At 38.9% G+C, this 17,528-nt stretch overlaps 1 protein-coding gene across 4 annotated transcripts in view; it reads right to left on the reverse strand.

Annotated features, from left to right (window-relative positions):
* The window catches only part of LOC128738214 (uncharacterized), a 693,074-nt gene that overhangs the window by 37,718 nt on the left and 637,828 nt on the right, over nucleotides 1-17,528 (reverse strand). For all 4 annotated transcript variants that reach the window (XM_053833186.1, XM_053833185.1, XM_053833184.1 and 1 more), the window contains exon 3: nucleotides 7,805-7,975. In XM_053833186.1, coding sequence (XP_053689161.1) covers nucleotides 7,805-7,975 — 171 coding nt within the window. The remainder of the gene's footprint in view (nucleotides 1-7,804; nucleotides 7,976-17,528) is intronic.

Below are 17,528 nucleotides of genomic sequence, written 5' to 3' on the forward strand. Positions count from 1 at the left end.
ATTTTTTTACGGGTTGTATCATCTTGGTATTGCGCAATACCATGAGAAAACCAGAGGTAATGGTTTATGCCGCAGTAAAACCTTTATAAAATTCAAATCAAACGGCTCTGGAATTGTTACTTGGGAGGTGGCGTCATTTTAATTATAAAGTGTGTGCAAGTTTAGCCTAGTAACAAAACAGATCAGCAGTTAGTAAATCTCTTTCAATATTTTTTGGGAAGCAAATTTTTACACAATTTTTTAAAGAAATAAAGCTATTTATATATAGGGTAATTGATCTTGAATGGACCTATTTAGCGCTTTTTAACACCACCACTCGCACTCCTGCTCAGTTTACTCGTCATTTATAAATAATATGTGGTGATGTTACTATTTGTTGGAAAGTACCACCTTTTTTCTACATTATCAGTACTTTAAAAATGTATAATTGATGAAACTTTTATTAAATATATCGTTTTTAGCCAAAGCCTATTTTTGATCTTGAATGGACCCAACATGATCTTGAATTGGACCTATTTTTGATTTTGAAATGGACCTAAATTTGGATTGTCATAGTTTCTTCCATGTAAATGAACAAAATAATAACAAAGAACTTTTTTTTAATAGTACAACTATACTACTGCTATTTATTAATAGGACACAAGGTTGAACAGCTTTTACCTTTCTTATACTCTGTTAGAAAGGTATGAAAGTCGGTTGAAAAATTTGAAATCAGTCACAGTCGCCGAGGGTCTTGTTTTTATGTCAGCCCAACAATTGAACAATATTTCAGTGACTTGATATGCACTATGTATGAATCTGTGTGTGACATTTGTATATTGGAAATTTATTATTACCTGTTGTTCAGATATGGTTGAAACGATTTCTACGTCATAAAAAAATTATGTCGCCTATTAGTTCCAAAAATTTAAACCATTCATTAAAAATATGTAATATAACTTGTATTAAACGTAGTTTATTAAGTACAGTGGGGTTCGAGTTTTTATTTAGTGACTACATAATTCGAAAGGTCAGACGTTTACTGACGTAGGACTACGTCTTACTGCAAAGTATCTAAAGGTTTGCGACAGCCCCTGTCGAACATTTTGAATATAAAACCGTTGCAATCGTGAAAAATTCGTTAATTAGTGGTAATTATTCAATTTTTGACACATTTATATGCAATTTTTTCAGTTAAAAAATGGTCTAGATTTTGCCACGGTTTCGATTTTGGCAACATAGGCGACACGCATTTGTTGTCAAATTCGAAATCATACTGTAAATGGTGCTTGAAAAAATTAGACTTGGTAATTCTACTAGGTTTAAAGGTAAGGTTATTAGGTTTTAATTAGGTTTTAATTAGTTTTAATTAGGTTTTAATTAGGTAGGTTTTAATTTTAAATGATAGTCGATGAAGAACTGTACCAGATAGAAAATAGGTGAACCTTCCTATTTTCTATCTGGTACAGTTGAATATTTTAGATCTCAGGGTCACTCAATTTCGGTGGACAAGGAGGTATTAATTTTGTCACAAGTCAGAGGGGAGAGGTGCTTAAAGAAAACTTTACATCCCCCAAGAAAAAAATCAGAGGGGTTGTGTATAAGATGCGACCACGGATGACGTAGTACAACGTTAGTCGGGTTGCATGATTTTGAATATTTTACTAAACTGATTTTTAATCGATCTGTCAATCGATCAAAAGGTGATGTGAAGTCAACCTGCTTACTTATCGGCGGAATATAAGGTCTTTGCCAAATATTTTTTAAGTTTTTGTCACCCCCCCTTTGGAAATTGGCTTGAAAAATCGAGGGGCTAAAAAAAATTTGTAGGCTATGAGTATAAAATCAATTGTCCGTATGCTCTACAGCCTGAAAAACTCGAAAAATGAGTGTACTTAACACTTCTAGCACGAAACAGAAATGGAAATTCGAATTCGTAGTTTCCGAAAATCGTCCAAAAAAATTCTCTCGTTTTTGTCTTCTTTTCGTACCTTTTTGCATGGAAAATAATAACGTATATATTAAAAGCAAGAACAGATTTGGCCCTTGCCCCTACGGCTCCTTGAAGATAGTCGTTCAAAAAAAACATGAATTGCGGTACCATGGATTGGCGCTGGGGGCTTATCTGAATTGAAAAATTCCAAAACGACATGAAAGAACATTTAATTATCTCGTGTTTGATCCATCCTTTTTTAGAATCCGAACACATAACAAAATGGCGACAATTAATACATAAAAGTATGGTTTTAAGCGAAAAAATTGACTTTAAACATTTCTAAAAAATACAAAAATTACAATATCAAGAAAAGGATGGGTCAAACACTAGATAATTGTGTTGGCTTTCAAACAAAAAAAGAATCATAAGAATTGCTTGAACCGTTCTTGAGATATTTATGGTACCGACTTTCAAAATCTGGTTTCGAGAAAAACGACGTTGAAGTTTTTACTCGTTGTTTAATCGCTCCAGACATGCGTGGTACAAATAGCTGTAACTTTGTCAATATTTGGAATTCATGCAAACGACTTCAAACACATATGGTCAAAATGTTAATCTTTCGAAATAATCAATCAAAAAATTTAGGTTTTAAAAAATTGAAAAGGTACTATGCCCCCTTAACAGAAGGCAGTTAGTATCCCTCTTATCTTTTGATCCATATTATCTTTTAATCAATGATGGTTAAAATTTTTGTACAATACCGATTTTGTACAAATTAAGTTTATATTATTTTAGGCATAAAATGACATATGTTAGCTAACTAATTAGGAAGACTTTTTAGTTTCAAAACTAGAGGCTACAATATACAAACACTATGAAGCACCTACGAAAAAGGATGAGTGATAGTTAGTTTTATCAATATAATTAAGTTTTTATTTAGGCTATAAATCAAGCCTACTTTCAATATCCCGTGCTTATAGATTAATTATAAACGGAGTTACTATAGTGACAACAAGCAGTTTTATGGAATATAGAACGGCGTGTTCGTTGGTGGTAGGCAATGATAGCTACCGTCAGTGATGTCTCGGAGCGCAAAACTAGGTCCATTCTAAAATCAATACTAGGTCCATTCAAGATCAAAAAAGGGGGTTAACATTTTTCAAGAATTTGAAGATTTTACTGGTTTTACTGAACTTTTAAATACCTAAGTTGAAATTACACATATTTTAGCATGATTTTAAGAGTATTGTTTTATTTCAAACCAGAAGGGTTCCGGGTAGTAACAGTTTGAAAATACTCTATGGTGACTGCCAAAACGCTGAAAAACAGCTACTTTTAAATACGCGGCAATAAAGTAGTTTTGGCTATAATTTTAATTTAATTTTAGTATATTTACGTTCAGAAATGATTAAAGATAAACATAAAAGCTAAATACAGTACAAAGAATTGATAATTATATCCTAAAATTCTTATTTAAAAATAGGTCCATTCAAGATCAGAATTCGACTAGGTCCATTTCAAAATCATTTACCCTAGTGTTTTTTGTGTTCACTTACAATGAAACTGATATTTCTGGCAAACATATGTAGTTTTTGTTTGTGTTTTTTAGAAATATCTGTTCGATTCCAGGTAAAACCAAAACACCATGCGTCTCCATTGGATTCTTGCAGTTTTCTGTTAAACTATTGTAACTCGTAAACTGAAAATTAAACATTTCTGAATTTTTGATAGTTTGTATGAATTTGCAGTTTTCCAAAAAATTGCTGGATATTTTCGATCTTCACATCACATAACACGATAAAACGAATAATATCGATGTTTATTTAATTATGAAAAATTCTACTTCAGCTCAAAGTATTTTTGAAAAGCTCATTGAAATAGCTTTCTCAAGCAGCACACTTTTGGCACTGTTAGTTGAAGAAACTTATTTACGACTGAAATTGGTTCTAAATCAGTTGCCATAACTGCTTTATAACAACTGTGCTATAGTAGGGTTTATTTGGTACTAAATAGTGGCCTCGTAATTAGCAAAAGCATTAATTAATTAGCTCGATTAATTTTTTTTGCGAGTGAACTCATCACTGCGACCAGTATAGTTGATCTACTGTAATATAGTCCGGGTGTATGCTGTATGACCTGCACTGCATTTCTTTATGCTATAGTCGCTAGTGAGTGAGCGATACTGATTAAATTTTATCCGTGCTTGCTTCAAAGCTTGATCAACTTTACCCACTTATTCCTCGTTGCCAGCACTATCCCATATTATAGCCGTCCATGGCGAGGACTCCTTCGTTCCTCTGACCAGTACACTTTACTATAAGGAGGGACTTTTGCACTGTCAAGAGGCTTCATCTATTCTTGCCTTTCTTATATACGTTATTATTTTCCATGCGAGAACCTTCCAAAATAGGGTCAAAATCATAAATTTTTTTTTTGCTGATTTTCGGAAATTACATTTTATTTACAATTACGTAAACTCTTTTTTTAGAATTCTTAAGGCTGTAAAAGCCACAAATAATAGATTTTATACCAAATTTTTTTACTCAAGTTTAGCTTATTTTTTTTTGCCTCCCGATTTTTAGAGCCAATTTTGAAGGGCGGGGCGATAAAAACTTAAAAAATAATTTGCAATGGCCTTATTATTATCAAAGAAAAAGACTGATTCTTAATTTTTTGTATATATCGTTATCAACGTATCGTTTTTTTAAATTATCGAAACGTTTGAAAATTTATTTTTGTAAACGAATTTATTTATATAGTCAGAAGAGTTACATTTTTGAGTATGTCAGTAGAATCTCAAATATGAGTCAATTGGAGGCTCGATGACAAGAAAGTTGAAATATTTTAAACAAATAAACTCTACTATAAATTTAATTCTGACTGAAAAATATGGTTCTCAAATTTAGGCCCAGAAATTTGGAAATTTCATGTCAATGCTGCGGCATTCTAGGCTAACTCTCTTGTTGAGCATTTTTGTATTCAATTCATAGCATTACATTTTAATTTACTGGCTATAGGTTCTTCCTTCGCCCCTAGAAAAAAATTATTTTATTGTTTGGAGTTACTTAGGATTGAATTCCACAATTATGGAATAATTACTGACAAATTGGATTGATGATTACTGGATACTGTAAAACTAGTGCTAATCTCATGTTGTAATTCATATAACAATTGATATGCAACTGGCAGAAACCAATTTTGGAGTGTAAAAAGGGCATCGAAAATGAGAGGTTAAAACAAAACATTGAAATTAGTGCTGTATAGATTTCTGATGAAAAAAATAGAGTAAAGTAACGAAATAATATGCCATTTTGCGTACGACTTAGTAACAGGTGGTGATTGATTTGTCACCGAGATCAAAAATTACTAAATTACCTAACCAAAAGGCTCAATACCTATTAACTATTGATTGTTTTTGCTGATTATACATTTTACATGGGTTATTTACTTAAACAAGTTGTTCAATTAGCAAACTATTATGTCTGGCTATACTGCTTTCTAGCATTCGATGAACTATAACCACACTCCCTCTGCAAAACACTCTCATCCTTCAGCAAGAATCAGGGCTATACTACGAAAGCATCGCGTCTTCAATTAAAATCACAAAAGCAGTTGGTAGGAAATCTTTCCCTTTCCTCCCGTTACTCATCGCAGCATGGCAGGAAACAACACTAGAGCTTGTAGCATTACGCCCTACAGTACTGGTTCCCGCTCAACCTTCTAGAAGCTGTTGGCATAGATACAATCCGGAACGGAACGGCCGGTTATGCTGCGGCTGCTGTTGCTTGCTGCTGCTGCTACTGTACGTATCGCCCCTCTTAGCACAAGCTGAAGCTCTCTGATGGGTCTTAAGGCAGGCAGGCAGTCAGGCAGGTTCTCTACTCTTTCGGTACACATTCTGGCTGCTATTCCCGCTGGCGATGCAATTCATGCTAAATAATAACAACACTTTTCTCACCTCAGAAATAAAAAAAACACCTCTCGAAACAGCCAACAGCACTCGAGGCAGTTTGTGCCTCTTTTACACTGCCTGTTCCCACGAAGGGCGGCCGCCTGCTTGCTTTCTGCTGCTGCAAAATCTCTCCCGGTTTGGTCGTCGGCGTCGGTACTTGTCCTCGCCGGTCGGTGGAGTGAAGCGGTCTTCTCGAAGCACCTTTTCTCGGCGCTCGACAAAGCTTAATAATAACTAAGGGTGTTGTTGTAAAAACTTTGCTGCACTGGCAGGATACTTGTTTGTTCGTCGCCGGGTGTGTTGATGGCGCGCGCGAATTCAGTCGCGTTCCCCCGCGACCGCTTGTTGGTAAAACGGGCGAAAACAACGAGGAAAGGAAAAAAGTTAATTTCATAACCGAAACGAAAGTTGACAATGACAATTTGCTCAACAGCCAACAGCCATCAGGAAACAGTGAGTGCAACAAAGCGGCACGTCATTCATTATTACAGCCGATGAAGTGCGGGCCGCGCGTCGCGTCAGGTGCCGCCTTTGGATGACGGAACAGATTTGTTCGCCCCGTGCGTTGTCTCTTCGGATGAATTTATGAACACAGGGATGTACGGGGTGAGTATGTTTGGATACCGGACGAGCTTAGCGGTAGGGTTTTTAGCCTCAATTGGATCGTCAACGTTTATTCAACGTTCCAGTTTAATCAATTGTGGTTTAGGGTAAAGTAAAATTCATCAAAAGAATCATAAATTCAAAAACTATGACGGAACACCTGTGCCACAATGTGACCGCTTTGATGGAAACGCGTGGTGCTTTACACTCGACAAACTAACATACATTTTCAGATTCCGTCTGCAGTTCCGTGTCGACTACATGCCTGACTTTTGGCAGTAAAAGGCTCGCGCGTTCCCCAGGTACGAACACCGGAATGCGAAAAAGCTCGCGCCCACCCTTCGATGCTCTCGAGAGGAAAAACTTTTCAATTGTTTCCCGGGCAAACCGAGCGGCGAAATGGTGTGGCCAGATTCACCGTTTGCTACACGGGCTCTAACAAGTTTGGAGTGGCGTTGACAGCTGCTGAAAATTTTCATTCCATTGGTGGGCCGGAACACAAGAACAAGAAGGCAAACGGCAAAACGCGCCTCGTTTTAATGGACATCAACTTTTAATTGTGCATCATCCAAAAGAGGTACTCTCAAGATTTCTACGCTACTAAGAGCCATAGTGCTGTGGTGGTACTGCAACTAGGTACTCGAAGCCGACGTTGCTGTCGCTGGGTTGGCATTGCTGCCGAAAGGTGGCAAACGACGCGAAGGGAACGAGAGAAAATTATTTTTCCTCGAGTGGCTTTAATTTGAGTTTTCCTTAATTAAGTTGGAATTAGTAGACATGACGCAGGATTTTGCTTGGAGTGAGACTTTTGAAAGTGTAGGCTCCGCGTGCGGTTGCACGCCCAAGCGGCCCGAAGTGATGGGGTCTGTTAGAATTTTCACGCTCGGTACTAGCAGAACTCGCGCAAAAGATGTTCGGCTGAGAAAAGACTGATTATGATTGAATGAGCAACGAAAATTAGGGTAGGCTTGGAGTGGACTGAGCAAAACACAAATATAAACCGAGGAAAACCTGCCAAAAAGCGCAACAATTAGAAGGAAAAACAATACAAGAAATTAGATGAAAATCTCGGACGCACAGGAAACTAAATAAAAAAAAAGTCGATGATAAACGGAAAAGAGTACGGAAACTAATTACTCTGTTTTTCTTCTCGAAAAAGCTTTTGTTTTTCGGGGGAAATGGTTTTGTTTTGTTTTCGGTGGAGCCCTTCCACCATCTGCTTGTTGGTTTATTGTTTCTGTTGATCTTTCTAATTGCAGGTGTTGGTTTAGGGTTCGGGTCGGGTTTGGGACTTTGGCATATACATACAGCGAGCTTTACGGAATGCAACTTACCACTGCGGGCACTTGACCGGGCAGCACCGGTTGTCCAGGTGAAATTCCCATCTGCTGCATAATGGCGTTCTTCAGGGCGAGATGGTTTCTTCCGTTTATCAGCAGTTGGTCTTTCAGATGCTGGGGTGGATGAAAGTATTTACACGGTGGTTTCTCACGATTACAGCGACCCTGTAGTTGTTTTTTGTTTTAACAGAAGGAAGAAACAGAGAACAGATAAATTACGGTTAGTTACCAGAGTTAAACACAATTGTTTAGAAAGTTTGGACGAAAGTTACGTAAAATATTGTTATTGCATCGAAAAGTACTACGTTTATATCAGGATAAGGTAGAACAGACAAATCAATGTCACTTCTAACGCTCTTTGGGATAAGGGTCCTTCATGTACTCTTTGTTCATAAACTTCATAAACACACGGCCGGTTCCTATCGTGTATTCAGTAAATGTGTAGTGAAATAATCCTGCCTGCCAAACGACATCTAGTAGTAGAATTAACTGTTCGATTTATTTGCCCACAGATGTCCTGTAAATAGCCCCGATGCAAAGAAATTTATTGTCACAAACGATTCCGTTGCAAGATTTGTCGACCTTGATACGAAACTGTGAAGCCCCCGATGGCTTAATGAACGGCCTTGCAACTAAGACGGCGGTGGCCTACTCCACCGGCGACGGAAGCGGTACAGGGACTGATTTACGTCTGTGATAAGCGACAATGTTGGGGCTGTACGAAGAAATATGTCGGCTGAAGTACGGAACAATCGGTTCAGTTGGTAATTTCCCAGGGTCGGCTGTACGAAATTATCCGTATAGGTAATAAAAGCAACTGGGCATCTAGTGAAAGTAGAATTTATTATTTTTTCATCCCCTGTGGGATTGCCAGCCAATGGACAGTATTCGCCAAATGCTGTCCATTGTTATCAGATGGAGAACGTTCAATGCGTTCGTGAAGGATTGCCGGGTCGTATGTGGTGTGATCAGTTCACACGGTATTTCCGTGTTCCGTGTAACGATGTGCCGTAGTCGAAGCGAACAATTTTCCACCTGAATCAGTTACTTACTGCTCAATTAACTATGGTATGTCGAATTAAAGTTTGAAATTTAATTGCCTCAATACTTCTCAAACTAATGGAGAAGAACAGGTAGAAGTGGTATAGATATGACAGGAAAATAGTGGTTCTGAAGATAATCAGTTTCTGTTATTTTCGACGGTGGTTTTCCTGCAGGATGTAGGTCGCTCACGTGGCCGGCTTGAATAAATAAGGTTCTGTTTCGAATCCAGTAACGTGTGCAATCAGAATAGATCTAATTTATCTATTCAGACGAAAAATACTGGCTGGAATTGACGTCTATTTCTTCAGATGTCTATGACGTGCAAATTTAAGTTGACTTGAATGGTCGTTACCGTTCCGTTCTCTGAGCGTGGATAAGATAAACGCCAATCATGGTTTAGTTTTGCGACTAGCAGGTCTATGATGCTCAATAGCACAAGCCAACCGAACTGTATAGCACGAAAAGTTTGTTTATTCTGAGCTATTAAAAATTCAATATCGTAATACATTGGTTGCTATTGAGCTATTAAACAATCAACATTGAAAAACATTGCTGACATATAAATTTCGCAGGGAAAAACAGGTAATATTCCTGAACAGCAACACAATAGTTGAAAATAATACTCCCACTATTTTTAAAATTCCTTAGGTAAAACAATTTTAAGTTTGAAAGAAATTGATAAGCTAAAAAGCGACACAAAACAGCTATATTTTTGGCCTCATATCAAAATTTCCCAGTCTCACCATTCTTCTCACCAAACGCTTGTCCGCTTTAATAAAAAATAGTTTCCAATAGATATTTTCTACTAATGGGACAAGACGTGAAACGGAATGAGCGGAAAATTAGATACCCTGGTGAGAGATTGTAGTTCGTTACTGTTTACAAAGCTACGTTGTTTATCAATTTTTGCTTGTGAACTAAGGTACGGCATGGGACTTTGCTATGGGCAGAATAGAACAAAACGATTTTTATAAGGAGAGCCTTATTGTCGTGATAAAAATCACCGCTCGCTCCTTACACACTTTGTACAAAACTAAAACTAATACATGTACCCAAACTACAGTTGATACGAGCATCTCATGAACCCTTTTTCATCGGGGGCAGGATTTGATGTGGCCCCGAAAAAGAAGAGGTCGCAAATCAGTGTTAAGAATTCATGATACAGCAATGTACAAAATCCCTACGCCACAGTCAGTGCTAGAAAAAATTGACAGCGCTGCATGAAGGCCAGTATAAAACGAATTTAGCGCTATTAGCCTGTAAACATGACTATTGAACTTCTGACAATGTTTGTCTTTCTCAGTTTCTACCCTACAAAGGAATTCATTCATGAATTACAGTGCTGAATGATTGCTCGGCTAATCTGTCAGTCAGTTTGCTTGCGTTTAGGGACTTATATCAGGTGGGGAACCTCCCCTTTTTTGGCTGTCAGGCAATGTTAGATACAAAATAAGTAACTTCTTAGTTTGACCATCAACCCTGGAGGTTGAGTGGTAGATGATCGGTTTTCGAGACTTTAGTTTAGTTGTAAGTTGGAAGAAATTTACACAAAACACAGGTTGTAATCTTCTTTTTTGAAAGTTTTTCCATCCTATTGTATCCAGATTTAAAATTGAGAAAAAAGCAAAGTGAACAATTGTAAACAAAATTTATAATGAATCATTCCAAACCAAGACACGTGTATCTGTGTCAAAATACGGAAACACTAAAAAAGCCAAAAGAAAATTTGAAACATCAAAACAATCAACTGAGAAATATAAAAAACAATTTAAAATTAGTAACTGATTACTAATAACCGACAAGGCAAATGACGTTAGATTAATGTTTTATGTAAAACAATTCCAAACTCAGATATGAATGAATGAAAACCACCTCACAAATTGGTTCAAAACGAAAAAGTTATGGGAACATTGTAATCTATACCTATAAAAAAGGATTTCTGTGTGTCTGTCTGTCCGTATGTTCCTTATAGAATCGAAAACTACTGAACCAATCGGCGTGAAAATGTTCATGTAGAGGTTTTTGGGGCCAGGAAAGGTTTTAGTGATGGTTAGAGACCCCTCCCCCACTAAGAGGGGGGGGCTCCCATACAAATGAAACACAAATTTCTGCATAACTCGAGAACTAATCAAGCAAATAGAACAAAATTTGGCATGTGGGTGTTTTTGGTGACAAAAATTTATTCTATGGTAAAATAAGACCCCTCCCCTCTTTATAAGGGGAATTATAAATCCTCTCTCCTTTAAGAGGGGGGGGGGGGGCTTCCATACAAATTTCCTCATAACTCGAGAACTAATCAAGCAAATGGAACCAAATTTGGCATGTGAAGGTTTTCGAGGGCAAGAAAATTTTCTATAGTGAATTAGGACCCCTCCCCACTTCCCCACTTTAAGAGGGGGGCTCCTGTACAAATGAAATACAATTTGCCTCATAACTCGAGAACTAATCAAGCAAATGGAACCAAATTTGGCATGTGTGTGTTTTTGGAGACAAAATTTTTTTCTATGATAAATTGGAACCCCTCCCCACTTTAGGAGGGGGGCTCCTATACAAACGAAATACAAATTTCCTCATAACTCGAGAACTAATCAAGCAAATGGAACCAAATTTGGCATGTAGGTGTTTTTGGAGGCAAGAATTTTTTCTATGATGAATTAGGACCCCTTACCTTTTTAGAAATACAAATTTCCTCATAACTCGAGAAGTAATCAAGTAAATGGAACCAAATTTGGCATGTGGGGGGTTTTGGAGGCAGGAATTTTTTTAATGATGGTTTGAGACCCCTCACCCCTGTGGTAGCGGGATAAGTACCCTCATACAAATAAAACAGAAATTTTTGCGTAACTCAAAAACTGATCGAACTCGAGAAGTTCAATAAAACATTAATCAATAACAAGACCACCAAAAACTATCAATAGTAACATTAGATAATTTAGCGCGAAATGGCCATAGGTCACGAGTGTTGCCGGTGACCTGTCGTCGGAAGCGCCGGCCACTGCGGGGGGCAGGCAGTGCTTTCCCAAGTCTTCTTCCATCGACTATCACCAATAGCCAATAGATTCGTGAGAAGTTATCAGGCCGGCATCATGGAGGGTCGGTCTACAACGGACCAAATATTCACCTTGCAAAGGTGCCGTGAATTCCAAGTCCCCACGAATCATCTGTTCATTGATTTCAAAGCCGCATATGATAGTATAAACCGACAAAAGCTATGGAAAATTCTGGACGAAAACGGCTACTACACTTATCATGGTTACGACGGATGGGATCCGCACGTGCGGTGATCGAAATGTGTGGCACGAATTTCAATAAATCCAGTCAATTTATCTGCTTTGCTGACGACGTGGATGCTGTCGGCAGAACATTTGAGGTGATGGAAGAGCAGTACACCAGACTAAAATGCGAAACAGAGATGATTGGGTTGAAGATAAATACGTCTAAAACGAAATATATGCTGGCGGGCGGGACCGAGCGCGACAGGGTCCGCTTAGGCAGTACCGTGGTAATAGATGGGGATGAGTTGAAAGTAGTCGACGAATTCGTATACCTTGGCTCACTGGCAACAGAGAACAACAATACCCGCCGTGAGATTAAAAGGCGAATTATACCCCGGGCCTGCTATGGACTCCACAAACACTTGCGATTGAACAATCTTAGTCCCGGTACAAAGTGCTCATTGTACAAAACGCTAATTAGACCGATTGTCCTCTACGGACATGAAACGTGGACATTGCTAGAAGGAGGAAATGGTTTTCGCATCGAACGCGTTTGAACAAGACGAAGAGGGGCACAGCGAGCAAAGGTGACAAGACCAGGTGCAACGAGATCTGGCGAACACTGGGTTCCCGCGGAATTGGAGACCAGCTGCCATGCACCGAATTAGATGGTGGAGTCATGCGACGCAAGCCTTGTCATAAGTCGTAAGACCAAGTAAGTAAGATACCTGATGATTAACTTAAGCGCTCTCTATAAGCCTACAAAAGCTTATGGCAGCGAAAAGGAGCGTACGCTCTACTGATAGAGATTGCTATTTTGTGGTTGTGGTTGGTTATTTCCACCAGTTTGAATAAAACCCTACAACAGCATAGTGGGGGAAATCAACAACAACTACAACAAATCGCTTGTGCGTAAGGGGTTTCTAGTACGGCGTATTAATTAGGTATGTAAGCATTGGCAATCAATACAATAATCAATATCAACGGTAATCTTAAATAATTATTGGTAATAATTAATTTTAAGTAATCACAAGAGCATGATTACCCAAATTAATGGAAATTAGGGCCTATCGGTATAGTAATCCAGGGTAAGTTTCCTGAAATTAAAGAAAAGAAGGAAACTTTTTCCAAACTAAATTCTACTATTAATATTTATTCCCGACAGATACGTATTTCGCCTACGATTTGCAGGCTTCATCAGTGTCTGTGCAGTGTCTGCAAGTCGTAGGCAAAATACGTACCTGTCGGGAATAAATTTTAATAGTGGCGTTTCCAAATTAAATGCTAAAAAGTTTTCTTCTTTTCTTTAATTTCAGGTTTCGTATTCTACTAAGACGCTAAAAAAACTTCATTTGAAGGTGAGTTGTTTACATTACTGTTGGAAACACCTTGCCTGTACGTATATGCGGCAACATATGTGTATGGTAACTCACAGCAATCTTTGTATTACTGATATAAAATGTTGCACGGGTGAAGCTAAACTCACTTCTTTAGTGGTTTGTTCACATGGATTTGGAAGATGAAATAAAATCACAGACAAATAGACAAAACACAGGAGTTAATTTCATCGTCCATGCAAAGGACACTCATTTTTAAAAAAGGCATATTTCGCAGCATGGTCACATCGTGGTACTTGAGTGTTGCTTCGAGTGATGAGTATAAAATCGTACAAATGTGAAAACCCGACAGTATAAAACCCTACAAATATAAGTTTCTCCGCAACATGCATAACAGAGGGTGTTATTGTTCAGGTGGAATGTGTAGGACGATGTTTTTAAAGGATTTTCTTCTGTGTGTAATGTCAATTCGTCAGTAGTAGAGATTTTGTTTTTATTTAGTTGAATAAAATCCAATCCGGGCGTTCCTCAGAGAACCCATTGTTGTTACACGTTATCAATGAACATCGGCTGTTTCCTACGAACGAATTTGAAACTTTGTACACCGTAGAGCTGCACACATATTATAAGGACATTTCGTACAAAGTCTCTCAGTGTCATTTACAGTGTCGCCTGAAAGCTAATCACAAAAATTCCTGGGACCATGTGAAGAAATAACGTGAATGCGACTTGAAAGTTCATGAATGGAATTACTCATCACTTTCATTTCATGGGACCAGTATTCTCACTCGACAAAACAGTAATTGATGAGATAATATACTTTAAATTTAGCGCTTTTTTGAAGAAATTATTCAACTTCAGTAAAATCGTTCATATCATTGTAACTATGCTCTTGTACTTATATTTTGGTACATGCTTGGTCAATGTTGTGCTAGTTTTTCCCGGAGCAAAAATGACTACATTTTGCAGCAATCAACAAACAATGCTAGTGAAACACGATAACGCAAACTCCACTGAACTATTTTTGTTTATTCGATGTTTTTGGTAGCATTTTAGTCGCTCAACAGAACCACTGTTTTCCTGGCTTTTTCGTGGATATTGATTTTCATTGAAACCGGAAATCATCCCAAATACCTCATAAATCATGTCTGTTTACCCACCGGGTATCGGCTGTCTCTTCCCATTGCTCTATGTAAGTACAATGAATTTTCATTTGCCTTATTACCGCAAAGCGGTTGGCAAGCAGCACGGGCGCTGCTGTTTTCCGATGTCGAGTAGGAATAGGAACAGAAAAAAAAATCGAGCGTAGAAAAACTTCACCTAGCATCATATCGATTGGAAAATGAGTTATTTCCTTTGAAGGATAGAGATTTCATTCGAAAATGGATTGGTGACATTACAGTAGCAGTGTGGGTAGGAAAATTAAATTTCCTCCTCAGTTCAAATGGTGCGCCAAGAGCAGTAAGTACACACACACAGCCATACAGAATGGGCACCGAGCTGTCATCTACTAGAAACCAGATTGGAAAACGTTCATTTGTGGCGAACGCAAGCGGGTAGAAAAAGTTTCTTCGAACTCGATTGGATTTCCCGTTTGCCGCACAAGGAGATCGATCCCGGCTCGGAACCGCTGCTGTGCTGCTGCCCGAAGCCCGAAGAGAGAACAGTCATCAATGTCACCGACATGTCATCATGGGACGCCAGCCAGCAACGTCGTTGCATTGAAAAGCAGCCTCAGCAGCAGCAGCGCAGCGGCGGCGGCACCAGCAGGATAGAAATGTCCAGATGTAGTCGAAAAATTGAATTTTGTGGCAGCGGCCATTGATTGCAATATTTTCCACCACACATAGCATTTTCTTCGACGTTGCGTTGATCGCGTTGGTCGTTTATATGATGGAGATTTTGACGTTTTGTCATTGACACATAGACCGGAACGACATGTGTACAGAGTTTTAATTATCACAGCCTTTTTGTTCGAACAGCAGTCAATGCCGAGATCGGAAGGGCAGCTTTGGTCAAACATCATTTAGCACTCACGGCAATTAGTGCTCTAAAAATAATCTTTCTCGAAAACCGTCCTTCAAAGTCAGTTGGAAACATGTTCTTGTGCGTTCAAAAACATTCGTTTCATGCCAGGCCGGAAAACTTTACTGGAAAACCTTTAGCGTTATGATACCTGGTTACATTTCTTCCGTTTCAAAGCAAGCGAAACTTTCCCCAGCAACCAACGGCTGCAGTACATGTTCCGCTAAGAGCTAATTTATGAGACAGCCTTTTAAATTTGTATCTCATTTTGCTTGCAAGGGAGGGTGTGTCAAAGTGGTTTGCGCCAAGTGGGCGGGTGGATGTTGAAAAAAGCAACACCACAAGTCATAGCCGCGTGCCGGTGGTTTTAGCACACTCTGCCAACCAGCCAGCCAGCCAGCGACGTCGGGACGTTTGTCACACCAATGTGACATTGATGGAATGCGGAAAAGTTGGCTAGTCCCTTTTGTTCTTTCCCCTGTTTTCATCGAGTCGCTCAGTTCCCTAATGGACCCCGCACAGTTAGGGCCGCATGCTGAAAGCACACTCAACAGCCATCCAACCACCGGCTGGCCACTGCCGGAACAAAAACGCGTAGCTAAGAGACTGATGATTGTCATAATCATAATGATAATGAATTTCGGTTTTATTTCGCCGCGAACGCGAACCACCCACAGCGGCTCACTTTCGGTCGACAATCGCTCGGGCATGTGAGGGAAGGGGTGCTTTCACTTTCACCGCCACTGAGCGTAAGCGTTCTCTTCAGGATCATAATGATGATTATCCTGGTATGGTGTGACGATACCGAGTAATGCAGCGCGGCGGAAAAAACGACTACCGGAGGACATGTTTCGGTTTTATTTTATTTTTCCATTAGCACGGCTCGGTGTCAGACTTTTCTTTCTTCCTTTTTTTGAGAAAAAAAAAGAAAAATTTTATCCGAGCGAACACATGCCAAAAAAGCTTATACAGAAAACACACTCGATGGTTTTATAGAGACACGCAAAGGGGATTGGGTTAACCTACTTTCGCAATATGAATTGGTATTTTTCGCGCTGGTTAGAATTATGTTTCTTCAAAGTGGTAGCTACAGTATTACGGTAAAAGGTAATAAAATCAAAAATAAACCAGGAAATATTTCGACTTTTGACGCATCTTTACCACGGGCACAGTGTAACATTAATGAATTTCCGTAAACTCCCAATAAAAGCGTATAAAGTTGGCAAATAAAACTTTGATCACACACATTTCACATTTCCCTGAATTGTGATTTCCCAGCGCCCTTTTTAATTAAACCTTCACCAGAAAAAGTTGTTCGTTTTACTGTGCGATTTTATAAGAAAACTTCCTACACCTAACGATTCAATATCGGGGCTTGTAATTAGTCTTACGATGATTTTCATGAGCTTTTATTTGTACTTGTCATGCTTTAGTACTGGAATAAAACACCTTTATGCGCTTTCGGTATTATTCAGATATGAGACATCGCTTCGTAAAATTTTGCCTGAAAATGGCAGAACAAAACTTTTTATTACCGGACCAATAAAATAAACTTTCGACACACAGCAAAAGTTATAAAAATAACCAGCCACAGTAGCGGCAGCACTGGGAAAAAAGCGCGAACAGGACGAGTTTTGTCACGTTGAAATTTCGGGTTGAGACGAGTTATATTGGAAATTCGTGTCTCAACATATAAACTGCATAGGGCTGACGGAGTCCCACACGCCATGCTCTCCTTCCGTCGGCCGCCCGTCGGATGTGCACGGAATGAAATTGCCCAAATAAAAGCAAAGGTAATCCGAGAACCCGAACCGAAACGGAACTCTGCTCTGCCGAATGGGACAATCCTAACATCGCCGTCGCCATCGGAATGGGCTCTCACGCCAGGCACTTCACTTTTATGTTGAAGGATTAATAGTACCATAAACAATATTAATATGACAGTTATGAAGGTTTTTCTTCTTCAGTTTATGCCGTAGATATTTGTTTTTTTTTTCACTGCATCTTCCGATTCCGGTTGGCTTGTTTTTGCCGGCGCTACTCCGAAGGAACCGCCGCCGTCGTTTGGAAATTTATTACGACATATGCCTCGGTGGA

Source organism: Sabethes cyaneus, chromosome 2 (assembly GCF_943734655.1).
Source record: "Sabethes cyaneus chromosome 2, idSabCyanKW18_F2, whole genome shotgun sequence".
NCBI classification, from domain to species: Eukaryota; Metazoa; Arthropoda; class Insecta; order Diptera; family Culicidae; genus Sabethes; species Sabethes cyaneus.